We start from the raw sequence: 27,436 nt of genomic DNA, 5'->3' as shown, positions 1-27,436 counted from the left end.
GTGCGAGTCAGGAGTCGAGTCCGAGTCATTTGAAACGAGTCGCTGTGTGTGAGACTTACGTCCTCATCTATTAATGTAGCTGTGCTGTGTATCATAGCTTCATTTATTCTAACATGTAGTTTATGAGTTAAATGTAATGATTGATGTGAAATGTGGCTCTTTTCTTTTTCTTTAAAAGTCAGTGAAATCTGTGATGATTGAAAAACCAGGTCTGTTAAAATAAGTTCATTTTACCGTGAATTTAGCAGAGTAGAATTTAGTATATTTCAGAAGCGTAGAAGGCTGCACCAAAAAAACCATGACCAGTTCATTCTAATCAGCTGACGTGCACGTTCGAGGAGGACGACCAGCTCTACAGGTCATTCAGGGTGTAAAAACAATGACGGTGTAGAAACCCTGAGCTTTACCTTGTGTCTGGAGTCTGAGTTCAGATAGCCGAGGGTTTCGGGTGGCCGCTCCTCTGATGCAATCTAACGAGAAGAAACAAAAGCTTTAGTGCTACGCTAACAATGAGTCTCTGTCTCCGACCATACACACAGTCCGACATCCTTATCTCAACACACGGTCAGAGCTCAGGTCCTCTCAGATAGTTCCAGCTCATAAATATAAACTATACGTCCTGTACAGATGAATTACACAAACCCACATTCCACTCATGATTCCACCTGAGAAATATTCAGTTTAAAGAGCGGAATGTACAGTATACAGTCGACCCTTGACTTATGAATGTAATTGGTTCTGAAGGGCTGTTCTTAAGTCAAAATGTTCATTAGTTAAACCTATTTTTCCCATAAGAAATAATGTAAACAGAATTAATCCGTGCCAGACCTCCCAAACCCCCCCTTACCCCTAACCCCCCCTTACCCCTAACCTCTCTAATGTATTAAATGCTCTTTTCTGTTATAAATACACGGATATTTTCCCTTAATCTTAAATTATAGAATAGATAATACTGTAATATACAATAATAAACAACAATACACAGTAGTACTGTACATAAACACACATCACATTTCAGTACAGTACGTGTGCTGCACCATACACCATAATACATTTCCTTCTATTATATAAAATTTATCTACCAGAAACAACAATAACTCTCATATTTCTCTATTATTTCCTTCTTTATTTCAGTAGTGCTGTATATTGTAGATGTAACTGAATGAAAGAAAGAATACTTTACTGAGCCGAATTCCTTCTTCTCTCTCACTCACTGTCCCCTCTGTCTGATACACAGTGACACCTACTGGCAGGAGTAATTATACAACAACAAATAGTGATAGATTCATTCATTTTCTCAGCACTGCACTTCCTCTGCACCTTCTTTGGGGAGAGAGGGACGGTTGGAGTCAACTTGTTCGTGGCGTCACGTGTTTTGCGAATTTCTGTTCGTAATCCGAAATTTGTTTGTACATTAAGTTGAAAAAGATCGTTTGTAACCTAAAATGTTCGTATGGTAAACCGCCCATAACCCAAGGGTCTACTGTAAAGGTTTAGTAAAAATGCCGCAGCACTTTGAGGTCAGGAGAGAAGAACGAGCGTTAGCATAAACCTTGATGTTCACTCTGTCTGGAAGGTTTATGTAAAGAAGCTCATCTAAGAAAGTCATTTTAAACTTTAAATCATAAACAATTACATAGAATAACAGCCAGTTTAGTACATTAGTAGCTTAGCAGTAGCACTACAGGTTCAAATCTCAGTGGCCGACCCGGCGTCTACACACACAAGACTGGCAAGAATCGCCGTCCTTATTTTACATTCTGCAGCATTTAGCGAACGCTTTTATCCAAAGTGATAATCTTGTTTGGGTCGTATCTACTGCTTGGTTGACGTGTTAAACTCAAAAATATTGGAACACGGCCCTTCTAACCTGAAAAATCATCCATGAAAAGCTGCAGCTGTTTGGTCGAGGCTCATTAACAATACTGAGTGCTAGTAAAAATATGAACTGTTTGTTGTTGATCGTCCCATGAAACTAAGAAATAGTGCCAGTGATAGCTCAGTGGTTAAGGTACTGGACTAGTAAACAGAAGGTTGCCAGTTCAAGCCCCGCCACCACTAAGTTGCCACTGTTGGGTCCCTGAGCAAGGCCCTTCACCCTCAATTGCTCATCGTGTTCAGCTCATTGTGTAAGTCGCTTTGGAGAAAAGCGTCTGCTAAATGCTGAACATGTAAATGTAAGAAATGCAAAGAAATGATGATAAACATGATTTTCTTGGTGAGACCATTAAAGGGTTAAGTAAGCAAGATGATTGAAGGTCATTTTAAGATCAGCATGATTTATCTTTCTAAACTGGGAACATCAACACAACTACATGATCATAACACGCTGAATAATTATTGATGATTCCACAGCTTCTGCCTGAACGTACCACACATCTCACCACCCTCCCGCCTGTACAAACGTTCTTGTTTGCCCCGGGATCCAGCGGAGCTTATTCTTCAGTTATTTTAGGGTGTTGTCCCAGTACATCGCTCCCATCTTCAGTACAGTGTCGTACCGCTTACGTCACTGATTTATATTAACCGGCAACACAAACCCACCGAGCAGGTTCTTCCTCAGGAGCTTCAGGGTGATTAACGTTTCTACTGATTCATCATTTAAGTTGTGCTGGATCAGCACGTTCCAGTCCTCCGCCCATTTATTACAACCACAAATATGTCTTATTTATTCCAAGACGAATAAGTGCACCAAGGCACTCAGGCTCATTTCCATCTACAGGTTGTACAGCATGCAGGTCAAGGGGTCACCCCACTAGACTCCAGGAGCCCAAATACATGTGGTCACCCCGACTAGACGCCAGAACTTTAAATACATGTGGTCACCTCCCCTCTAGAATCCAGAACCCCAAATTGACAGGGTCACACAACTAAAACCTGACTAGGCTCCAAAACACCAAATACATGTGGTCACCCCATGAGACTCCAGGACTCCAAATATACACGGTCACACCACTAAAACCTCACTCGACTCCAGGATCCCAAATACATGTGGTCACACAACAAGACTCCAGAACTTTAAATACATTTATTCACTCAACTAGAATCCAGAATTCCAAATGAATGTGGTTACCCCACTACAACCCAAAACTCCAAACACGTGGTCACACCACTACAATCTAAAACCCCAGATATACCAGGTAAAACCCCACTACACTCCAGAAGCCAAAATACACTTGTTCACACCTCACTAGACTCCAAAACTCAAACACATCGGGTCACCCGACTGGATTCCAGAACATGGTATACATGTGGTCACCCCATGAGACTCCAGGACAAAATACATGTGGTCACACCTCACTAAAATCCAAAACCCCAAAATACATGTGGTCACCCCACTAGACTCCAAAACTACAAATACATGTGGTCACCCACCTCTAGAATCCAAAAACCCAAATATACCTGGTCACACCACTAGACTCCATGACCACAAATACATGTGGTCACACAACAAGAACTTAAAAACTCCAGAACTTCAAATATATGTGTTTAATCCCCACTAGACACTAGACTTAAAATACATGTGGTCACTCCCCACTAGACTCCAAGACCAAAAATGCATGTAGTCACCCCACTACAATCCAGAACTCTGTGAAATATGTGGTCACCCCACTACCGTCTAAAACTCTAAATACATGTAGTCACCCTACTACAATCTAAAACTTAAAATATATGTGGTCACCCCACTAGACTCCAAAACTACAAATACTTGCGGTCACACCAAAACCCAACAGCTGCACTCGTGTGTGTCGTATATAGATAGATAGATACTTTATTGATCCCGAAGGAAATTAGAGAAATGAAGCTTTTCTTTAACAAAAACAAACTAAAACAAAGATAAACTCAGTAGTGTGAGATACTGAACACTCTCACCTCCCCGCTGCTTCTGTCTCTCTGCAGAGCTCCAGGTGTGTTCAGTACAGGTGTGTTCAGTACAGGTAAACTCTCTCTGCTGGATCTGAACCGGTCCTGTTGTTCTTTCACTACCTGTCTCCAGCGCAGGTTTAATAAAACATCACTTTGTCCCGAGGACGAACTTTTCTCCACCATCGCCATGTTTCACCCAGACCGAATATAAACGATCAGCTGTGTTCACTCACACCGCCGCCATCACGCTTCAGTCTGTACCGATTCAAATCTGAGACACTTTAACTCATCTGTAGTCCATGACTGAATGACAGAGGGGTGTGTGTTCGGCTCTCTCACACACACACAGGCATAATTACAGACTACAGTGACTAGAGAGGCGTTCAAACACGAGTAAATACAGGTGTGACTGCTGCTGAATACAGGTAGAGTCACGTGACCTGCTGCGACTCCATTTCACTAGCGAGGTCATTCTGAGGTAAAATTAGCATTCAAGTGCTTCTGTTTACACAGCGAATATTCACACGGTTTAGGGTTTAAATATTCATTATAAACAACAAAATATGGGTTTATAAGAATATAAGCTCATTTAAAAAGACATATATTTAAACAAAATCAATTTTACCGCATTATGGCTGATTTTTGTCCCATATTACTCCCGGGTTTCCCAGTAATACCTCTGATGGATCACGAATTCAAAATTCTCCCTAAATTGATAATAAAATGCTAAATATCAGTGGTTTTCAGGTGTGTGCCTTTGAATAGAATGTACGCATTTTAGAGTTTAGGCCCCAACAATGGCAAATGTGGTGTTAGTGGGGCTTGAACCAGCAACATTCTGATTATTAGTTCATTAGCTTAATCTCTCATTCTAATCCTAGGATTTTTTACAATCCTAAGTAAACACAAAATATAGTTTTTAAATAAAAACCTAAAAAAACACAAAATTGCCCTGTATAAAAACACTTCTCTTAGTTATTCAAGTGTGTGTCTAGTCTAATTTAGTCTAATATTTGTTAAACTTCTTTAAAGACGTTATTTCTTTTTATATATCTTTACGTTTCTATTTTTTTAATATATGTATAAACAAACACTTTTATATCTCTGTATTCCTGAAAGCTGCAGTAACGTTGCAAATTTCCCTCTGTGGGATAATAAAAGACAATCTTATCTTATTAAAACAAGTTTGTCGTCTTATTAAACTTGTTTAATTAGACTAAACACACAGTAAACTTTTATTTCTGCCTGGCTTGTTGAATCTTATCACTTAAACATAACATTTCTACCAATGTGAAGTAGGCTAAAACAATCACAATATGGGGAAAAGTAAATACTAACAAAGACATTTTAAAAACAGATCCCAAAATCCCAACAACAGTGCTTATACAGGCACGACACACTACTATGTTATTACCGCATGTGTCATTGCAGCCCTGAGAACGTTACTCAATTAACATCTAATCATTGAGAGCTTTGTGGGAGTCTTTTGATCGATAAATGGGTAACAGAGTGTGTCAAAGTGTCAGTGAATGTATAACCAAACAGTTCAATAATCAATAAATCACTCTACCTAATAAAGTATTCAGTGAATGTATATGTCCCTTCATAGTGAATGCACATTTTTATAATGAATTTCTCCATATTTTCCTCCTTATCTAGTCATATCTAATTCCCCGATGGTATTTCCCCCTCTACGGCTGCAGACCTCCACTAATGACCGAGGAGGGTCATGACCATCTAAAACATGTGCAGTACCAACCGCTTCTTTTCACCTGCAACAGGGTTTATATGGAGATCTGTATTGCGCACGGAGAGTCACACACCTCAGATATTCACCGTCTCTGTGCTGCGCCACTGATCAGCCAGCAGAGGGCGTAACTGCAGCAGTTACGAGGAATCACTACAGCCCTTCCTCCCTCCCTCCCTCCCTCCCTCTGAGCGCCCAGTGTATGCAAACTTTTGACATTAACTGTATGTTTATATCAAAAGCTTTGTAATGATTTCCCATAAATGTACATTTATATTATGCCAAACAGTAAATTTACCACAGCAGTACATGATTGATGTAAACATAACAAGCTCAAGAACAGTAGTGACGTGTTAAATAGCACTTATTAATTATTTATTAATTCTGCACAATTATTATAAATTATTGTTAGAAAAGAAAAATAACTGAACTGGAGTTCCAGCCATAACATCGGGTTCTGTGGTCAGGTTTAGTCTCCGTCCTTCTCCACTTCAAAGACACACCACAGTTGAAGTGGTAAGATGAGAGACTGCTGAGTAAACGCCGTGGTATTATACACCTGACCTACAAACATTTCCTGCATAAAATAACCTACTACAACAAAGCTTTACTCCAGCGACAGCTCACAACCTTCAGCTTTTCAAGCTACTACAAAGCCAAAAGTATGAGGACACCCCCCTTTAATGTGTGTGTGTTTGTAAACCACACAAGTCTAGAACCAACCGCAGCAAATCTACAAAGCAGTGTTCCACACCAGCTCGCTAAACAGCATGAATAAGCGTCTAATCTGCAGTACAAACTAAACACACAGTTCTGAATGTAATCTATACAATTCAATATACTATAAGAAAACAATAGTAATAATAGTGATAATGATTGTTATTATACTTATATGGCACTTTCTGCTCAAAGGCGCTTACAATTTCAAAACACAGAACAATGAAGACGTGCAGACGGGAAACATGAAACACGGCATCACAGGCAGAAACATGACAGGACCTGGTAAAGGGCTGATTTAAGGTTCAGGATGATTATAAGCTAGAGATAGGGACTGGATTTTAGTTCAGATTAAATGTAGAGCTAATGTCGGTCTGTTGGACAAGTGGGGGAAGAGAGATCCAGAGTCGGGGAGCCAGTCTAAAGAAGGGACGACCACCAGACCCATGAAGGTTTGATGGTGGGGTTGTGAACAATACAGCAGGTTGGTTTGTAGGGAAAAAGATCAGACAGGTAAGAAGGAGCGAGGTTATGAAGAGCCAGGAGAAGTCAGGAGAAGAATTTAGAATCATATGTGATGTTTTACAGGAAGCCGGTGGAGATGTTGCAGGACGGCTTGATTTGTGTTGATGATGATGTTTATATAAGTCGGAAGAGTTGGGACCAGTCAGTAGGGTGTTATAACAGTCCAGGCGGCTAGAACAATAGTCATACATCTAAAAATCGAGATATGAAGTCAAACTCTAAAATATATGAATCCTTTTCTTTCATCCAGCAACAAACATAAAAATGAAGCGCTTGTTCGACACCACTAGAATCCTGAACAGAACCTCATTCTATAGTCAAATAAAACAAAAACAGATTTTTGGCAACAAACACTATCAGTAATATTTTAAGAATCATTTATTTATTTGTGAAGTAAATGTGGTTGTGTGTTTAATCTAAATCCACAGCAAAATGGTTTCATGAGCTAGGAATTAAGCTTTTGTTTAATTTATTTCAGTCATTTGACACAGTTTGTGAAGTTCCTGCCTTGTCATTCTCCCAAAACTTTAACTAATGAGATACTCAACTAGAATGTCATGTCTGGGTGTCCACAAACTTTTGACCATGTAGTGTATCTGTGGATACTGAAGGTTAGAAGTTAAACGTGACTGAAACAGACAGAAGCTCTGAGATATTGTTCTTTCTTTACTGGACAGCAGGTGGCGCTGTTTCCTACTTTTTGTTATTGAGGTCAGACCACTTGTGGACAATACGAGTCAGAAACAGTATTTGGACATGGAATCAGACCACCGCTACCCTGACCAGGATAAAGCGGTGGTAAAACAGACAATGATAGAATGAAATCATGGACAAATCGGAAAGCAGACTGCATGGAATGACTTACAGTTGTTCCTAAAGCATCCTCTCTTATTCTGTCATTAATTGTTCATTATTTTTTTATTAATTTTTTATGTTGAAATGTTTAAATGCACAAACTAAACTGCATGTAATAAACTGAGTCTCCTTTTTTGCCATTTTAAACACGTACCACAGTAAAACACAAATACAATAAATATAATAATAATAAAAAAGAAATCACACATTTTTCTTCAAGAACTGTATTCTACATCATTAACAACAATGTGGGGCGGCACTGTTGTGCATTGGGTGGCACTGTCACCTTACCGAGAGAAGGGTCTGGGTTCGATTCCCTAGCCGGATCACCAGGGACCTTTCTGTGTGGCTTTCCTCTGGGTGCTCTGGTTTCCTCCCACAGTACAAAGACGTGCAGTCAGTACAACTGGAGCTACTAGAAACTACCCTCAGTGTGTGTGTGTGTGTGTGTGTGTGTGTGTGTGTGTGTGTGTGTATATGTGATGGACTGGCAACCTGTCTGGGGTATTTCCAACCTTTCACACAAATTATCAGACCCACTGTGACCCTGACCAGGATTAAGTGGTGGTAAGTGAATGAATTAATGAACATCAATGTTGTTTTTATGGACTCTGACAGCTGTTAATTCTCTGGTGTTCAGTCTTTTTTCGTTCTTTGAGTTTTTGCCCAAAAAAGTAGTGTGGGTCCCAGTCCCAGGGACCTAGGTTCAAACCTCGCTGTCTGTAAGGAGTTCTTTATGTATCTCCTCCCAAAAACACACAAAAGGTGGATCAGCTAGTCTAAATTCCCTCTAGGTGTTGTCATTGAATACTGTACATGAATAAATAATGCTTGTTTTTTATTACAGTTGTAGATCTCGGACTGTGTTTGACTTGAATTGTATACCACCAACGCCAGCTACTCGATCCACCAGTGAGTGACAACCCAAGACTTGTGACACTAGCAGTAAAATAGAGACAGAAAAGAGACTCCTGTACAAAATTCCTTTTGTCACCCAGCCAGTTATTAGAAAATATAAAACGCCTATATGAAATCTATCAATTAAATTATAAGTGAAATTATTATCATGTTATCATTATGGTTTCTCCACACCCTTCATATTTCTATGTTAGGACTATGATTATAAAAATAGGGTCCATCGTGTCCCCACAGCTGGTCAGTTTAACTTAAAAATAAAAACTAATATTTTATAACTTATATTGTTTACGTTTCCACCACATAACCTTCATTATTGTAAGATAATCTTTTTAAATTTCTGTCTGCATGGCGCTTCCGTAAAAATTGAATAAATTGATAAAGAGCCCAAAGTGGAATAAACGAGCAGGGAACGGCGGCCAGAAGAATGCAGATAGAGTAAACCCATCCTGGATACGTCAGCACTTCAGGGGCAGGAAACTCTTTCTGCAAAATGTAGAAAAACATTGTTAACGAACTGATTTGATATCTCAGCAGTATTAAAACATCCCTACATAATGATTTATTAAAGATTAATGGTTTGGAACAGGTAGTGTGGCACCCAGACAGAGAAAATAGGGAGATTTTTGCTCCATAGAGACGTAATCACATCAGTAAACACAGATGACCGAGCGCTCGGCCTACGGGGATAATCAGCTACTCAATTCACCAGTGAGCTACTGAAACAAAAACAAGCACTCAGTAAACCGCTGGCATTTTAAAAAATGTGGAAAGGTGGACTGGCACTCCCAAACCTGATGCTTTAGGTTGTAAATGGCAGAAAGGCGGGTGAACAACTTAACTATGGTGGCGCCAGGACCCCTTGTTTTTTGGACGCCTATGTCACATGTTCACTGATTCCCGACCCAAAAGATTATGGGGTCATAACTGGACCATTTTTTTCTAGCTGAGAACCTGTGCAGCAGAAAAGCACAAAACAGTTCCTGATTTTGGCACCAGCATTGGCACCAGTGTCATGAGTGCCACCCAGTCTGCCAGCTGGGCCACTGTGCCATCCTGCTGTCTAAGATTCAAGATGTAAAAAGCTGGTTTAATTCTAAGACGTATGCTTACATTGAGGGCAGTTGTAGCCTCGTGGTTAAGGTACTGGACTAGTAATCTAAAGGTCACTGGTTCAAGCCCCACCACTACCAGGTTGCCACTGTTGGGCCCTTGAGCAAGGCCCTTAACCCTCAACTGTTTAGACAAAAACGTCTGCTAAATGCTGAACATGTGAACGTACTCAGTTATTCAGTGAAACACTCTGAATGATTATTAGATGAGTTATACTCGATGCCGCTCACCCCAGAACGTAAATCACACAACTCCCCGGCTTTAACAGTAACCCTGTTCTAAATAATGTCACGTCCGCACTGAGAATCACAGCATGATTTAAGGTTCTTACATAATTGGGGTTCCATGCTTCATACGTGGGGTTCTCCTGTGCCTGCACCACCAGGTAAGCCAGGAAGACCAGCAGCAGCATCAGGGGGCTGATCACCCTCCAGGTCGCCTGCCAGTACAGGTTGGGTCTGTGTCCGGTCATCCACTCCACATCGTCCGAGAATCTGAGCGAGGAGAAGACGGAATAATTATTACTGTACGCTGACGGACTTGTGCGGGGTAATGAGTGTCCAGGACTAACAGTTAACTCAACAACAGTTTACTCATTACAGCTCCGAACGTCCAGCAGAGTCCAGGAGACCGAGTCAATTACCCAGAACTCAGCTCATCAGTCTCAAAAACAGCCGGACAACATCGTACTTAGCATTTATTTATTCATTATACAGCATGTCATGCATGTTAGTACCAATGTCAATTATTGTCTGTGTGGAGTTTTGCCAGCCAAAACATGCCAGTAAGTGGGTTGTCTCTTCTACATTTGTACACTTCCTGTGTAGGACTGAGTAAATAACTGAATGTATTATGCAAAAAATGTGTGTCTTATTTAGGGTGTGTTTCCATCTCTGTATAAAATCAATTCAACAAAACTAATCATATGCTTCCAGTGTTGTGGAAACAGTTTAGGGAAGGTCCTTACATGTCCCAGCATGATCGTATCCCTCTGCATCAAGCAAAGTCCTAAAAATATAAAAGGTTTAAGTTCAGTCTGAAGGAACTGCAATCTGATGTCCTGCACAAAGCCCTGACCTAACATGACTGGACTTCATTGAGATGAATTGGAAAGTTGACAGTGAGCATTTTATGCATCTAGACATATCCAATTCCCCAATGGTATTCCCCCTCTACTGCTGCAGACCTTCACTCCTGATCAAGGAGGACCGTGCAGTACAGACTGCTTCTTTTCACCTGCACTGGGGTTTGTACGGAGATGCGTATCGTGCACGGATCAGAGTCACGCACTGATCTTCGTTATCCCCTGTCTCTGTGCAGCACCATCAATCAGCCAGCAGAGGGCGTAACTGCAGCAGTTTTTAGGAATTGCTACAAATGCAATTTTGTCTAAATGGCCCACATTTCACATTCTTCTGAAAAGCCGCCAAGCAAGAAGAAGCGACTACGTATTAACGTCTAGAATCATGATCAGTTCCTGGAGACATAGTACAGTGAGAGGAAACTAAAAGCAAACCAAGCCTAGTTCCCCAAAACCTTGGTAGCGTGGTCACCCCCTCTACAGGCTGGGCGCTCACGTCACCCGAATGCACCGTGTTTAAAGTGTTAGAACGAGTTCCCGGCGGGAGACTCGGACTCTTGGACCCTGCGACACGTGAGAATAAATGATCAGACAGACACCTCTTAGCTCCGTAGATGTACATGACCGCTGTGATCTCGAAGAAGGCGATGACCAGCAGAGGCAGGGAGCCCACGTAGTTATTAAAAATGGTCAGCCAGTAGTTCCCCGACCCCTGAGTGAAGATGAGGGCCACGGTGAACGAGAACAGGCACATCAGACCTGCACATAAATCAAGTCAGAAAGTATTAGTGACAGACAGGATGAAGCTGAGATGTTTCATCTTTTATCTGCTCAACTTCATTTCATTTATTAATAAACATCCATTCCTGCATTTCAGGCCTGCAACACATTCCAAAAACAGTTGGGGTGAATTTAGGGTGAATAATGAGGTAAAGCAACTAAATAATGATGTGATTTTAAACAGGTGATGTGAACAGGTGATTGTAATCATGGTTTGGTAGAAAAAAGTGTCTGTCATGGTATGGGGGTGTGTCAGTACCAGGGTGTATCATGGTATGGGGTGTGTCAGTGCCCTTGGTAAAGGTCATTTACACTCTGTGATGCAGCATTAATGCAGAAAAGTACGTTGAGATCTTAGAGCAACATGTGCTGCCTTCAACACGTCGTCTTATCCAGGGACGTCCAGCATTTTCAACAAGACGATACAAAACCACCTGCTGCACACATTATAAAGGCATGACTGTGGAAGTAGAGGGTACGGGTACTGGACTGGCCTGCCTGCAGTCCTGCTCTGTCCCTAATAGAGAACGTGTGGAGGATTTTGAACCCTGAACTGTTTCACATCTTAAGACGTGTTTGCAGGAAGAACGGGACAAAATAACGGAAACACGTCATCGCTCGGCGTCCTCTGTGCCGAAATGTCTCTTAAATGTGGTGAGAAGAAGCGGCGACGTTACAAAGTGGTAAATGCTTTACTGTCCCAACTTTTTTTGGAATGTGTTGCAGGTGTGAAATGCAGGAATGGATGTTTATTAATTAATGAAATGAAGTTGAGCAGATAAAAGATGAAATATATCAGCTTCATATGTTCTTCTGCAAATTATTAGATGTTTTAGTGATATGAAGTGATGTTCTACCCAGTACTCTTGGTTCTGTCTGTACGTTTACCTGTGAATATTTCTTTGGGGATGCACTTGGGCACCATGTGCAGGTCCAGCAGGGGTGTCAGCACCCCCTCCAGATTTCCAAACATGGAGGAGAGTCCCAGACTGAAGAGCATGATGAAGAAGAGCACGGCCCAGACCTGAGAGCCTGGCATCTTGATCACTGCCTCCGTGAAGACGATGAAGGCCAGACCTGTGCCCGAGGCGCTCTGAGGAATAAAAAACACCAGCGCATTAGGAGAGGCGAGCTTTAGTTTATCATTTCTGAAATGCGTGAGGAGATTAAATGTTCACTAGATTATTTACACAGTGATTATCAGTCAGTGCATGTATAAGTCAGAGTGTTATTCTTTAACTGCAGGGCACAGTGCCAACACAAGCAGTCGGGTGCCAGGGTGTTAAAATCATCTGATTACCTCTCTGGTGTTTGTCACACTAAACGATTTCAGTTTGTTAAACAGAACGTTTAGTTACGCCTCCAGTATCGCTGTATCTAGTGATATAATTACTGGCAGATACACTATGTCACCAAAAGTATTCGGACGCCTGACTGTGAGCGTGTTGTTCGTCCTGTTTCTAAACAGAGTGACCTCTACATGATCTTTTCATCTAGAACAACAGCCGCTCATTGGAGAATGCTTCTGTCTGTGTATGGGAATTTGTGCCTGTTCAGTCAAGAGAGCATTGGTTGGGCGCTTGGGTGGCACAATGGTAAAACACACTAGCAAACCAGATCCCTCAGATCAGCTCATCTAAGAGATGGATGTTCTGTAGGGATTCCTTATAACTGCTGCAGTTACGCCCTCTGCTGGTGGATCAATGGTGCTACACAGAGACGGGGGATAATGGAGATCAGCGCGTGACTCTTTGATCCGTGCGTGATACGGATCTCCAAATGAACCTGCCTGGTCAGGAGGGGTGAATTGGTGTTCCGTTTCACCCCGGAGCTGTTGAGTCTTCATGTCTTTATAGAGCTCCTTCAAGCTGGAACAGGAACAGTAAAGGACCTTCCCTAAACTGTTGCTGCAAAGCCAGAAGAAGATCATTTCCTTAATATGATTGGTTTATTACACCTGTTAGTGACTGTCATGTCTGGAACACATGAATTCAGTCATTAGAAGGGGCGTCCCAATACTTCTGTCTGTATAATTAGTGGTGAGTTGAGGTGAGCTCTGGTTCTGTAGGTTTCGTGCATCGTTACCTGATCCAGGAACGCCTGCAGATCACACGACGCCAGCTGAAGTTTCTCCACCTGGTCTGGATACGACGCGTTCAGCCAGAGGAACTTCTCATCGTAATTTTCGATCGTTATGTTCATGTCAGGAAGATTTAAAGCGTTCGTCAAGATGTCAATGTTCCTGCGAGAGGAAACGGAAGAAAGAAAGAGAGCAGCTTAATTACTGAACCTTCGTTATGAGTATTTGGGAACACACCCTGAACACACACACACACCTGAGATGTTCACAAGTCACAAAATACGAGTCCGAGTCGAGTCACGAGTCAATATAATCTACACAGAACATATATTATAAATGTAGCGTAGAAATAAAGAAATAATCTGTAAGTTCAGATAAAAACAACAACAGATTAGCGAGTGTATTTAGCCGTTTTACTTCGTGTCTTTACTTTCCTCCTCATCGTGTAAATGAATGTAATTTCTGTAACAAGAAGGTTCCAGTTAAAAGCTTCAACTGATACGTTTTGTTTTTATTACAGAACAAAAGCGCTCGATAAATCACGGCACAGCGGCCAAAATCCCAAACACAGCAAAAACAATCATAACCGCTGCTTACCTTAGCTTCTGTTCTTCCAGATGCTATTACATTTATAAGCGTGCGTCCCATTAGGAACAGAATCCGTTATTTTGTAAATGTGCTTATAATTAAAAACCTCCAAACTTTTCCCGGTGGTGAAGTAAAACAGGAAGTGGTTAGAAAGCCGATCGAGCGTTTCATTACCACGTCATCTGTGTGACGCAAACTGAATAAATGCAAATAACAGCATTTCTTACTAACAATTACAATCAGAAGCTCTGATTGGTTCAGAAAGCGTCTTTCAACCATCAGCACCGATTCTGTAGGAGCGTTCCATTCACCCCGGTTGTTCCTGTGAAGTGCACTACGTAGGGTATTCCACCATTTTAAGTAGGGAGCGACGCTTCATCACTACACCGGAAGCTGCTGGAACATTTACACATTGTGTGTGTTGTGGGTTAAGACGGCCGGAGCGTTATTATTATTATTATTATTATTATTATTATTATTATTATTATTATTATTATTATTATTATTAATTATTATTATTATTATTATTATTATTATTATTATTATTATTATTATTATTAGAGAGCAGAAAATGACACGATCAGAATGATGTCGAATCATATATATATATAATTATCACACCTAACCCTAACCCTAACCCTTTGTACCCTCATAGCGAGGCGTCTCATTTCACTAAGGTCCAAACCTTTTCCACCAATGTACAATCACTGACTGAATATGCTGGAGCCTATCCTAGCTTTTCAATGACCGCAAGTTACACAGTAACACCCTGGACGGGGCGCCAGTCCATCGCAGGGCAGATACACACACACACACACACACACACACACACACACTCACATTCATCTATAGGACAATTCAGTGTCTCCAATTAACCTGACTGCATGTTTTTGCTGTGAGGCGACCGTGCTACCCACTAAGCCACCGTGCCGCCCCCAGAATAAACAGAACAATTAAAATAAATAAATAAATAAATAAAAGTGCTTTTTGAGTGTTGTGGCACAAATGCCACCTGCTGCATCACTGTGCCAAGCTTTAAAGCAAATTTATGATTTAGTTTTTTATCTCTATTGGCGCTCATGTGCCACAGCGGCCTGGCTGGATGCCATACAGACATGGTGAGCCCTGACAGACGGAGAGAAGTAGTGAAGGATTACAGAGAAGCCCTGACCCTCCTTGACCAGCGAAGGTGTCAAACATGCGACACTCTCACAGTGTGTAGTGGAATCGGATATATCCAAAAAACCTGGAATCCAATCAGAATAGAGTATAAATGTAGTTGTAATGTGAGGTGGAGCGGTGCTTACCCCTGTAAACACTCATTAAAACTGGACAGTGCTTTAAATCCCAGGATGGAGAAGATGGGGATGGATGCGTAGATGGACGTGGCGCTGTTGATGCACCCGACTAGAACAGCATCACTCTGACAGTTATTTCTGTAAAAAATAATAATAATTTTTACACGATTAAGAAAGTAAAACTGCATAGAAATGAATGATTCTTCAGCTTTTAACATTTATAAAATATGAATCAGTCAGACACTTAAGCTACCTGCACATCAGTAATCTGGAGTAAACAAAGTCCTGCTTTAGTCCTGATAGGTTCAGTTATTATAAGCTTTCTGTTTTTAATGCTTAATGTACATGATCAGCCATAACATTAAAACCACCTCCTTGTTTCTACACTCACTGTCCATGTTATCAGCTCCACTTACCATATAGAAGCACTTTGTAGTTCTACAATTACTGACTGTAGTCCATCTGTTTCTCTACATGCTTTGTTACCCCCTTTCACCCTGTTCTTCAATGGTCAGGACCCCCACAGGACCACCACAGAGCAGGTATTATTTAGGTGGTGGATGATTCTCAGTACTGCAGTGACACTGACATGGTGGTGGTGTGTTAGTGTGTGTTGTGCTGGTATGAGTGGATCAGACACAGCAGTGCTGCTGGAGTTTTTAAACACCTCACTGTCACTGCTGGACTGAGAATCGTCCACCAACCAAAAATATCCAGCCAACAGCGCCCCGTGGGCAGCGTCCTGTGACCACTGATGAAGGTCTAGAAGATGAGCGACTCAAACAGCAGCAATAGATGAGCGATCGTCTCTGACTTTACATCTACAAGGTGGACCGACTAGGTAGGAGTGTCTAATAGAGTGGACAGTGAGTGGACACGGTATTTAAAAACTCCAGCAGCGCTGCTGTGTCTGATCCACTCATACCAGCACAACACACACTAACACACCACCACCATGTCAGTGTCACTGCAGTGCTGAGAATCATCCACCACCTAAATAATACCTGCTCTGTGGTGGTCCTGTGGGGGTCCTGACCATTGAAGAACAGCATGAAAGGGGGTAACAAAGCATGTAGAGAAACAGATGGACTACAGTCAGTAATTGTAGAACTACAAAGTGCTTCTATATGGTAAGTGGAGCTGATAAAATGGACAGTGAGTGTAGAAACAAGGAGGTGGTTTTAATGTTATGGCTGATCAGTGTCTGTTTATCCTGGTCAGGGTCGTGGTGTTTCTGATTCATTGGCCAGGAAACACCCCAGACAGGTCGCCAGTCCATCACAGTGTAATTTAGAGCAGCTCCAGTTAACCTGACCTATCAGGAGCACCTGGAGGAAACCCACACAGACACAGGGAGAACATGCAAACTCCACACAGAAAGGACCCAGACCGCTCCACCTGGGAATTGAACCTAGGACCTTCTTGCTGTGAGGTGACAGTGCTACCCACTTAGCCACAGATGTAAACACTTGAACTCACTTCTCCGGGTTGTAACTGGAAAATGCGATCAGTCCTCCAAAAGCCAACGACAGAGAGAAGAAGATCTGGGTCGAAGCGTCCAACCACACCGTCGGGTTCTTCAGCGTCTCCCACTGTCGGAGGAGAACATACCAAAGATCAGGTTTAGTTACCTATTTCTAGTTTGGGACTCGATCTTGAAGTTGTTTGATTAAACCTCGATTGCTTGAATTGGTTTGAGCATCGGGATACTCCCCAAGTTCCAATCTCAGCAGTGCAGACAGAGCAGCAGACAAAATCGGCCGCTAGTCTGGTGGGTGGGAAAAGACGGGACTAAAAAGTGGGCGGGGTCTTGGACGCTGTGTAAGGACCCTGGTTAGTAGGCCGAGGCGTCTGTACAGAAGTGGAGGAACGTGGAGATCAGCGTGTGACTCTCCGTGAGCGAGACCGACCTCACACACCGATCCACCGAAGTACGGGGGGATAAGAAGGGGTCGGTGGAGGGAGGGCGTGTCAGGAGGATATACCCTCCTCATACACCATCGGGGTCTCCAGCAGAGGAAGAGTAGTGTAAAAAAGTGGCTGTACAACAACTTTGGTAGATTGATTAAAAAAATACAAACAATTAGTGAAATGAGGTGTAAAAATGTTTTCTGTAATATTTGCAGTGGAATTTGTTAAACTAGCAGAGCTAAACACTACAATAATGCATTAATATTAGAATTAATAGCGTATATGTGTGTATGAGGATGCTGATTTGGTTTTAAGAGTGTTTACTGCAGTCAGAAACAGCTCCACTAACAGCTATCAGAACATTATATCACCTACATTGGGCGTGAAAAGGTGACGCAGTCCGATCGTGGCCCCCGGCAGAGTTAGAGCCCGGATGAGGAAGATGGTGAGCACTAGGTACGGGAATGTTGCTGTGACGTACGTGGCCTACAGAGGAACAGATGAAACCATTAAAGATTAAATAAACTCATTCAACACCAGACGAAAGACTCGTATTAATGTGAGAAGCGTCTGAACCTTCCCGATGGTCTCAATGCCCCGAATAAAGCAGATGTACACGATGCACCACGCCGACGCCAGACAGATAACCATCCACCACTGCAGACCCCCACCATCCACAATATCTGGAGTCACGTTCAGCGTCTCTCTGTACCAGAAATAGTTCACCGGAGAACTCTTCTCACATTCCACCACGAACCCTGCAGCAGCACACACACACCGAGTTTATACACACACATACAGGTACACACACACACTCCACGTTTATACACACATAATAACATACAGGTACACACACACACTCCACGTTTATACACACATAATAACATACAGGTACACACACACACTCCACGTTTATACACACATAATAACATACAGGTACACACACACACTCCACGTTTATACACACATAATAACATACAGGTACACACACACACTCCACGTTTATACACACATAATAACATACAGGTACACACACACACTCCACGTTTATACACACATAATAACATACAGGTACACACACACACTCCACGTTTATACACACATAATAACATACAGGTACACACACACACTCCACGTTTATACACACATAATAACATACAGGTACACCCTGCTGCAGCATCACAATAACACAACATAACATGGACGTTTCTGCTGAAACGATGAACAGTTTGGAACGAGTTGTTATACAGATTCACTACAGAACGTGCAGTGTATAATACGTATATAAACATTATAAACCAAACAGCACAAATATTGCAGGTATGTTCAGAAAAAAACATGATTTAATAATAATAATAATAATAATAGTAAGAATAGTAATAATATTAATAATAGTAATAACAATAATAACAACAACAATAATAATAATATTAATAATAATAATAATACTAATAATAATAATGATAATAATAATATTAATAATAATAATAATAAAAATGATGATATTATTAGTATTATTATTAATAACAATAATTATAATAATAATAATAATTATTATAATAATGAAAATGATAATAATAATAACAATAATATTAATAATAATAAGAATATTAATAATAATAATAATAATAATAATAATAATGGTGATAAAACAAGAACAACAGTAATAATAACAGTAATATTTTTCTGTTATATTTACGTATTATGTATGTATATGTTATGTATTATGTATTATTTTTTAGCATTATCATTATTACTCCATAAAAATAATGGAGTTGAACTAAATACAGTATATATCTATATTTTTTTTCCCAATAAACTTAGAAATATTTTTGGTGTAACGAGCAGAGCCCAGAGCTGATGGCCGGAGTTTTTGGACTGATTTAGGAGATTTACCCCCCTGTGTGATGCTGTTAGAGACTCACCGGTGCGGTTGGCATTGACCGGGCAGTAGCTCCATGGCAGAGGATTTTGGAAGGAATGGAAGAAGTACCAGAGCACCCAGGCCAGGATGGTGTTATAAAACAATCCCACTAAGAAGGAGACGGTCATGGAGGCCACGCCTGTAAACCCAGAACGTGAGATTATTCAGGAGGAAGCGTATCAGTATGAGTGTGGAAACGTCTGCACACTACCAACAACATTCCTGCACCTCTACTGATAACAACGCACAGAGTCGACTGTCAGGGAACCTGCTGCAGCCAAAACAGTTCCTCTAACCGCTCGTACCAGAACATCAGACTCAGATACACACCTACACCCCCCAGGTACGGTGAGATGGAGTTCCACACCCCAATGCTGCCCATCCTGAGCCTCTGTCCGATGGCCAGCTCCATGTGAAGCAGAGGAAGACCCTCCAACACCAGGGCGATGAGATACGGGATCAGGAACGCACCTGAGACAAACACAACATGGGCCATTAGATATTAGAGTGCACACCACAACATGAGCTCATCAGACATCCTGTTCCTTCACCAGTAATGTGAGGGTGATACTTCCATATATACAGTATATACACTGTATATACACTGATCAGCCATAACATTAAAACCACCTCCTTGTTTCTACACTCACTGTCCATTTTATCAGCTCCACTTACCATATAGAAGCACTCTGTAGTTCTACAATTACTGACTGTAGTCCATCTGTTTCTCTACATGCTTTGTTACCCCCTTTCACCCTGTTCTTCAATGGTCAGGACCACCACAGAGCAGGTATTATTTAGGTGGTGGATGATTCTCAGTACTGCAGTGACACTGACATGGTGGTGGTGTGTTAGTGTGTGTTGTGCTGGCATGAGTGGATCAGACACAGCAGCGCTGCTGGATTTTTTAAACACCTCACTGTCACTGCTGGACTGAGAATAGTCCACCAACCAAAAATATATCCAGCCAACAGCGCCCCGTGGGCAGCGTCCTGTGACTTTTGTATATACAGTGTATCACAAAAGTGAGTACACCCCTCACATTTCTGCAGATATTTAAGTATATCTTTTCATGGGACAACACTGACAAAATGACACTTTGACACAATGAAAAGTAGTCTGTGTGCAGCTTATATAACAGTGTAAATTTATTCTTCCCTCAAAATAACTCAATATACAGCCATTAATGTCTAAACCACCGGCAACAAAAGTGAGTACACCCCTAAGAGACTACACCCCTAAATGTCCAAATTGAGCACTGCGTGTCATTTTCCCTCCAAAATGTCATGTGATTTGTTAGTGTTACTAGGTCTCAGGTGTGCATAGGGAGCAGGTGTGTTCAATTTAGTAGTACAGCTCTCACACTCTCTCATACTGGTCACTGAAAGTTCCAACATGGCACCTCATGGCAAAGAACTCTCTGAGGATCTTAAAAGACGAATTGTTGCGCTACATGAAGATGGCCAAGGCTACAAGAAGATTGCCAACACCCTGAAACTGAACTGCAGCACAGTGGCCAAGATCATCCAGCGTTTTAAAAGAGCAGGGTCCACTCAGAACAGACCTCGCGTTGGTCGTCCAAAGAAGCTGAGTGCACGTGCTCAGCGTCACATCCAACTGCTGTCTTTGAAAGATAGGCGCAGGAGTGCTGTCAGCATTGCTGCAGAGATTGAAAAGGTGGGGGGTCAGCCTGTCAGTGCTCAGACCATACGCCGCACACTACATCAAATTGGTCTGCATGGCTGTCACCCCAGAAGGAAGCCTCTTCTGAAGTCTCTACACAAGAAAGCCCGCAAACAGTTTGCTGAAGACATGTCAACAAAGGACATGGATTACTGGAACCATGTCCTATGGTCTGATGAGACCAAGATTAATTTGTTTGGTTCAGATGGTCTCAAGCATGTGTGGCGGCAATCAGGTGAGGAGTACAAAGATAAGTGTGTCATGCCTACAGTCAAGCATGGTGGTGGGAATGCCATGGTCTGGGGCTGCATGAGTGCAGCAGGTGTTGGGGAGTTACATTTCATTGAGGGACACATGAACTCCAATATGTACTGTGAAATACTGAAGCAGAGCATGATCCCCTCCCTCCGGAAACTGGGTCGCAGGGCAGTGTTCCAGCATGATAATGACCCCAAACACACCTCTAAGACGACCACTGCTTTATTGAAGAGGCTGAGGGTAAAGGTGATGGACTGGCCAAGCATGTCTCCAGACCTAAACCCAATAGAACATCTTTGGGGCATCCTCAAGCGGAAGGTGGAGGAGCTAGAAGTCTCGAATATCCGCCAGCTCCGTGATGTCGTCATGGAGGAGTGGAAAAGCATTCCAGTGGCAACCTGTGAAGCTCTGGTAAACTCCATGCTCAAGAGAGTTAAGGCAGTTCTGGGAAATAATGGTGGCCACACAAAATATTGACACTTCAGGAACTTTCACTAAGGGGTGTACTCACTTTTGTTGCCGGTGGTTTAGACATTAATGGCTGTATATTGAGTTATTTTGAGGGAAGAATAAATTTACACTGTTATATAAGCTGCACACAGACTACTTTTCATTGTGTCAAAGTGTCATTTTGTCAGTGTTGTCCCATGAAAAGATATACTTAAATATCTGCAGAAATGTGAGGGGTGTACTTACTTTTGTGATACACTGTATACAAAACTGTGCAAGACCCTTTCCTGTCCCTGCATGACCTCATTTTTACAGTAGTAATGAGTCTAACACGGCTTGGGTGACATTTCAAGTTTGTGAGTTTGAATCTTTGCTCTGCTATCAGCCATATAACTGCTGCGATTACGACCTCTGCTGGCCGATCGATGGTGCTGCACGAGACATGACTCTCAGTGCGCGATACGGATCTCTGTATGAACCTGCCTGGTGAAGGTGAAAAGAAGCGGTCGGGGCTGCACACGTGTCGGAGGGGGCGTGTGTTAGTCAGGACCCTCCTCGGTCAGGAGTGGAGGTCTGCCGCAGTAGAGGGGAATTGGATACAACTAAATTGGGAGAAAAAGCATTAAAAAATATTGTGTTCTGTACCAGGTCACAGTCTTGCTGGAACAAATAAAGTCTCCCTGAACTGCTAGAACGTTTGAAGCTTATCATTTATTTGATATAAATATTTGCATACGTCCGGGTGTGGCTGAAACGCTGAGCTTAATATTTGGAAGGGTTTTCACATACTGCATGTTTTATTTTTAATCTTTAAATTGTTTTGCACTATTTAAGCACACTGTGTTGCAGTTTTACTGGTTAAATATGCAAATATGTTTATGTTTTATTAAAAGATTTCCCGGCTCTGGTTTGCTGTTGAGTGAGAATCTGTAATACATGAACTAACTGTTTATCTTTAACTTTCCACAGTGTCAAAGATTAGAGAGGAAAACTCTGCAGGTTAACCAGATCACATTCACATCTTGAGGAAGAAGATCAGAACCCATCACACTTTATTTTTAATGTATATAAAAAACTCAGATCAGAATTACACGAACTGCAGGAAATTGATTCAGTGATTTGATCATTCATTTGATTCAGTGACTCTGTTTTTTCTAATCTGTAGTACACAGTGCAGAGAGTAAATCTGCTTTAATATTTACTTTTATACACTTTATACATTAATAATATTTACCCCTGACAGAAAGCTGTTCATTCATGCGTGAATGTTCCTCTGTGTGTAAATATCACCTTTATTTAATCTTTATCTGATTAAATAAAAGCTCCTGGCGGCACCACGTTGTTCTGTTTCCGGACAGATAAAAGAAGCTTTTCATTCCCAAATACAGCTGCACTGATCACTTATTAAATAACCAAAATAAATCTTTATATAAGCCTGAACAATAAGCAAGAATAATATATGGAAAATAATATTAGGATACCAATTCTAAATATTGAATTTTGTGTTACAACCACAACATTACAGCGGTATCTGAAACTGGACGTCAGTCGGTTCTGGGAGTGGTGTTGAGTTTTGAAGACGTTGAGTTTTAAGGTATTTTTTTCCATAAGGATGTTTGTGAAACCTGTTAATGCGTCCATGGTCCCGTAGAGCTGCAGATATTTTAGTCTCATGTAAAATAATGAGGTTGTTTTTGACACTTAAACACAAAAATAACACAAATATAATATAAACACACTGAAATACAATTACAAACAGTTACACATCAATAAAAATACAATAAAAGCTGCACTTTAGTTTTACTTCTTTATTGTTTCCTGACGCTTCTTAATGGAGATGCTTGATGTTGGAATATCGTATTCCCTTCAGCACCGGCGCATTCACACGAGAAATGACAAAACCGCGAACGAAACTTAACGTGACTTATTGTAGTAAAACAGCGAGTGAGAAATGTGATTAGTGGAGGAACTCAACGAAGATTTTAAGTTTAGGAGACATTGAGTTACAAGGTACCGCTGTTTAATATACGTATATACTGATATAATAAATCAAGAAAATGATCTGCTTCTGACTTTGCAGCAACAGTTCAGGGAAGATCCTTTCCTGTTCCAGCATGAGCGAGCTCTATACAGACGTCCTGCATAGAGCCTTGAGCTCAGCCCAAGGATGAACCCGGAACACCGACTGATCGATCAGCGCCCAGCCATACAAATGCTGTTGTCTTTTGTACTACTGAATGGGCACAAATTCCCACACATAGACACACTTCAAAGTCTTGTGAGAAGCTTATTAAAAGAAAAGATCTCACAGAGGGTCACTCTTATTTAATACAGTTAGTTTTTTATAAATAGAATGTCCGACAAGCTCACGGTCAGGCGTCCGAATACTTTGGGCCATATAGTGTAGATTCTGCTTAAGCTGAATGAAAAATCTTCATGTGGATCATAAAATCACATTAAATAGCTTCCTGATCATGATTGATTTTTAATTAGGATTCAGTAAATAAAGCTCTACCCTGAGATATTCTTGAACATGTTCTCCACACAGCGAATGTAGAAAGTATTCAGACTTTATTATGGATGTGATTTTAATTTATAATGGATGCAGTTTTCCCATCAGTCAGATTGTGGGTGGTGAGGGCAAATGTATCAGAGGAGAGTTCTTGGGACCACAGTGGCCTTGAAAATGTGAAAATGAAAGAGGTCAGGCTTAACCTCGGACCTTGTATTGGCCGTTTATTTGAGCAAAAAGGACTTTGGTCAAGCAGGTACAAAAAGAAACGGTCGCTGTGAGAGCTTAAAAATCCTGTACAGAGACGGGAGGAGCTGTTGGATGGACAACCATCTGTGCAGAGCTCCATACATCAGGGCTGAGAGGCGAGACACGAGCCGTGTTGAGTAAAATGAACCCGACAGTCAGCTCTAAGTTTAGATAAACATTATGTAAAGGGCGAGATTTACATTTATATACAGTTTGAGCACTTGAGGGTTAAGAGCCTTGCTAAGGGGCCCAAAAGTCATAACTTGGCGATGGTGGGGCTTGAACCAGCAACCTTCAGATTACTAGTCAAGTACGTTAAACACGAAGCCACCCAGCATGAGGAAAAAGATTCTCTGGTTCTGATAAAATAAAGCTGAACGTTTTGGGCAGAACAGAGACACTGTGGCAGAAACAGGAGCTGATTGTCATCTGGTTAATACCACACTGCTGTGAAATACGGTGGAGGAAATCATGCTATAGAGGAGCTTTTAGTAGTAGCCGGAACAGAGAGGCTGGTGAATCAGTTTGTGAAGATGAATAGAGATAAAGTAAATGGTAAATTTAAGCAAATACAGACGAGCTTCTGCAAACTAAACTATACTGCCTGTTTTTACACGTTTACCGTGTTTATGAGGCCTGTTGCTCTCTGACTGTCGACGGAATTAAAAAAAGAAAAACAAAGGGAAAAAAACAGCACTTGTGACGTTTGCAGTCGATTTAGTTTTTGCTTCTGAGCTTTTAAACCACAGTTTCCTGCTGCAGGCCTGAACATTAAACGCCACATCATACTGAGACCTCCTGTCAGAGTCTCCTATCATATCATAGTCGCTTTATTTTAGAAATAAATGGTATTTATTATACATTTACATTCTACATTTTCGGTATTTAGCAGACGCCTTTATCCAAAGCGACTTGCATTACAGTTACAGTATTCAGTCTGAGCAATTGAGGGTTAAGGGCCTCGCTCAAGGGCCCAACAGCAGCAACCTGGCAGTGGTGGAGCTTGAACCAGCAACCTTCGGATTACTAGTCCAATACCTTAACCACTAGGCTACAACTTGCCCTACACAAATAGTCTCTTTACTTTAGGATTTAAATATATGAATTTTAGGAATGTACTGTATGTACTTAAAATATCGTGGAACTATAAAATACACGATCAGGCATAACATTATGACCACCTTCCTAATATTGTCTTGGTCCCCCTTTTGCTGCCCCACACACAACAGACTGTGCTGCTCTGTGTATTCTGACACCTTTCTATCAGAACCAGCATGAACTTCTTCAGCAGTTTGGATCGGACCACACGGACCAGCCTTCACTCCCCACGGGCATCAATGAGCCTCGGCCGCCCATGATCCTGTCGCCGGTTTACCACTTTTGATAGATACTGACCACTGCAGACCGGGACAAGAGCTGCAGTTTTGGAGATGCTCTGACCCGGTCGTCTGGCCCTCAGATCCTCACGCTCGGCCATTTTTCCTGCTTCTAACATCAACTCTGAGGATAAAATGTTCACCTGCTGCCTAATATACCCCCCCTTCCCCAACACTAATAGTGTTATTCACTATTCACCTCTCAGTGGTCATAATGCTATGCCTCCTCAGTGGAATCACCCAAAAAAAAGCTTTTACTTTTGTACATGTGTGGATATGCATTCAAATAAATTGTTCCCTTTTTATTTCATGGCACTTTTAATACTTTCAAGTCAAATAATGTAGTTTAATAAGAAATAAAACATTAGATTATTTAGTGAATATTATTATTTTATTTTACTGTATTTACTCTGTGCTGGAGCTGCTGTAACAGTAAAATTTCCCCCATGAGGATCAATAAAGAAATCTAATCTATTTTATCTTAAATATCACCTATGAGGAGTTTTATCACCTTAAATCACCTTAAAATAACCTTAATGTTTATGGTGTTTTTGTACACAGACTCACCTCCTCCGTACACCTGACACAGATACGGGAACCTCCACACGTTCCCCAAACCCACAGCAAATCCGATGCAGGTCAGCAGGTACTGAACCTTGTTGTCCCACTTGGGTCGTTCATCTCCCTTCCCGGGTTCCTCTGGTGCTGGGCTCTCGGGGTTCATCTCGGTTCCTTTGCTCTCGACTCCGTCCATCGTCTCAGTCGGTCTGATTCTAGTTTGTGAACCACAGGCCTTACGTGACAGACGTTTCCTCCTCACAGCAGAACCTGATGTTCCTCACACGCAGTTTTATATATTGTTTTGTTCTCAGAAGGAGGGAGGAGGAGCTCTGCTGATTAATCTGACGATGTGCCACCCAGCACCAGTTTTATCTGCTAACTTTCAGCCACAGGAGCCGCTGGGACTGGCGGCCACGCTTACGTTCACTCCTACTCACTTTTTATATTTATTTAAGACTCTCGACGTGTGAACGTGAGCTCATCTGCAGGTTAAAGGCTTACTCATTGTGTTTAGATTTAGATTCAGAGCACGGTGATCGTATGCATGAGCATCTTCCATGTTTAAGATGTGCATTTACAGACCGGTGTTTGATAGTATATGTATATGATAGAACATGTAAGTAAAATAGTATTTTATTAGACGTTGAAGCTGAAGACTGCAGCACATTTCTCCTTATTAACAAGCAGAATAAAATCAGCTTCCTTGTGTTATTTATTTTAGGAAGATATTTTAGGAAGGCTCTGTTAGAGGACAGGGGTCACCACAAGAACAGCAACACCAACCACCTTACAAGCGACCTGCAGATCACAGAGGCTCCCTAAAATCAACAAGCATCATGAAAACCCATACATTTAATTACAGTCTGGTCAGCGTGACCCCCCATGCTCGATGCTTGAACAGTGTACATAATTGGTTTGATAGGGTGGAAGATTGTGCACAAAGCCC

The 27,436-nt window shown here is 41.5% G+C and overlaps 2 protein-coding genes across 6 annotated transcripts in view; both read right to left on the bottom strand.

The window, feature by feature from the left end:
• Positions 1-4,271, bottom strand: part of rapgef5b (Rap guanine nucleotide exchange factor (GEF) 5b) — a 48,558-nt gene extending 44,287 nt beyond the window's left edge. For all 4 annotated transcript variants that reach the window (XM_062992359.1, XM_062992361.1, XM_062992360.1 and 1 more), the window contains exons 1-2: positions 3,874-4,271; positions 408-470 (exon numbers count right to left, since the gene is read on the bottom strand). In XM_062992359.1, coding sequence (XP_062848429.1) covers positions 408-470; positions 3,874-4,056 — 246 coding nt within the window. In that variant the 5' untranslated portion in view covers positions 4,057-4,271. The remainder of the gene's footprint in view (positions 1-407; positions 471-3,873) is intronic.
• A 3,648-nt stretch (positions 4,272-7,919) lies between these two features.
• On the bottom strand, positions 7,920-26,684 carry LOC134310133 (sodium-dependent neutral amino acid transporter B(0)AT3-like). 2 transcript variants are annotated; one of them, XM_062991652.1, is made up of 13 exons: positions 26,497-26,684; positions 19,732-19,872; positions 19,403-19,540; positions 18,054-18,235; positions 17,853-17,963; positions 17,046-17,158; positions 15,576-15,704; positions 13,686-13,842; positions 12,489-12,693; positions 11,420-11,579; positions 10,071-10,233; positions 8,987-9,112; positions 7,920-8,186 (listed from the first exon to the last, which is right to left on the bottom strand). In XM_062991652.1, exons 1-13 carry the CDS (start codon positions 26,681-26,683, stop codon positions 8,127-8,129), a joined length of 1,872 nt encoding a protein of 623 aa, XP_062847722.1. In that variant the 5' UTR covers position 26,684; the 3' UTR covers positions 7,920-8,126. The 2 variants fall into 2 exon arrangements, with proteins under 2 accessions (XP_062847722.1, XP_062847721.1); XM_062991651.1 differs by having other exon boundaries at positions 7,920-9,112.
• Between the last annotated feature and the right edge of the window lie 752 nt (positions 26,685-27,436).

The sequence above is a fragment of the Trichomycterus rosablanca genome, chromosome 3 (genome assembly GCF_030014385.1).
Source record: "Trichomycterus rosablanca isolate fTriRos1 chromosome 3, fTriRos1.hap1, whole genome shotgun sequence".
Lineage (NCBI taxonomy): Eukaryota > Metazoa > Chordata > Actinopteri > Siluriformes > Trichomycteridae > Trichomycterus > Trichomycterus rosablanca.
The sequence above is the reverse complement of the archived record's forward strand: the minus strand, read 5'-3'. Positions and strand labels throughout refer to the sequence as shown.

What these genes read in the sequence shown, in the direction of transcription:
- LOC134310133 (XM_062991651.1), bottom strand. Translation starts at nt 26,683, where the DNA reads ATGGACGGAGTCGAGAGCAAAGGAACCGAGATGAACCCCGAGAGCCCA. An exon ending in GCATTGAGACCATCGGGAAG is followed by an intron (nt 17,964 to 18,053) that starts GTTCAGACGCTT and finishes GTTCCTCTGTAG; the next exon opens with GCCACGTACGTCACAGCAAC. An exon ending in AAGCATGGAACCCCAATTAT is followed by an intron (nt 9,113 to 10,070) that starts GTAAGAACCTTA and finishes TACATTTTGCAG; the next exon opens with AAAGAGTTTCCTGCCCCTGA.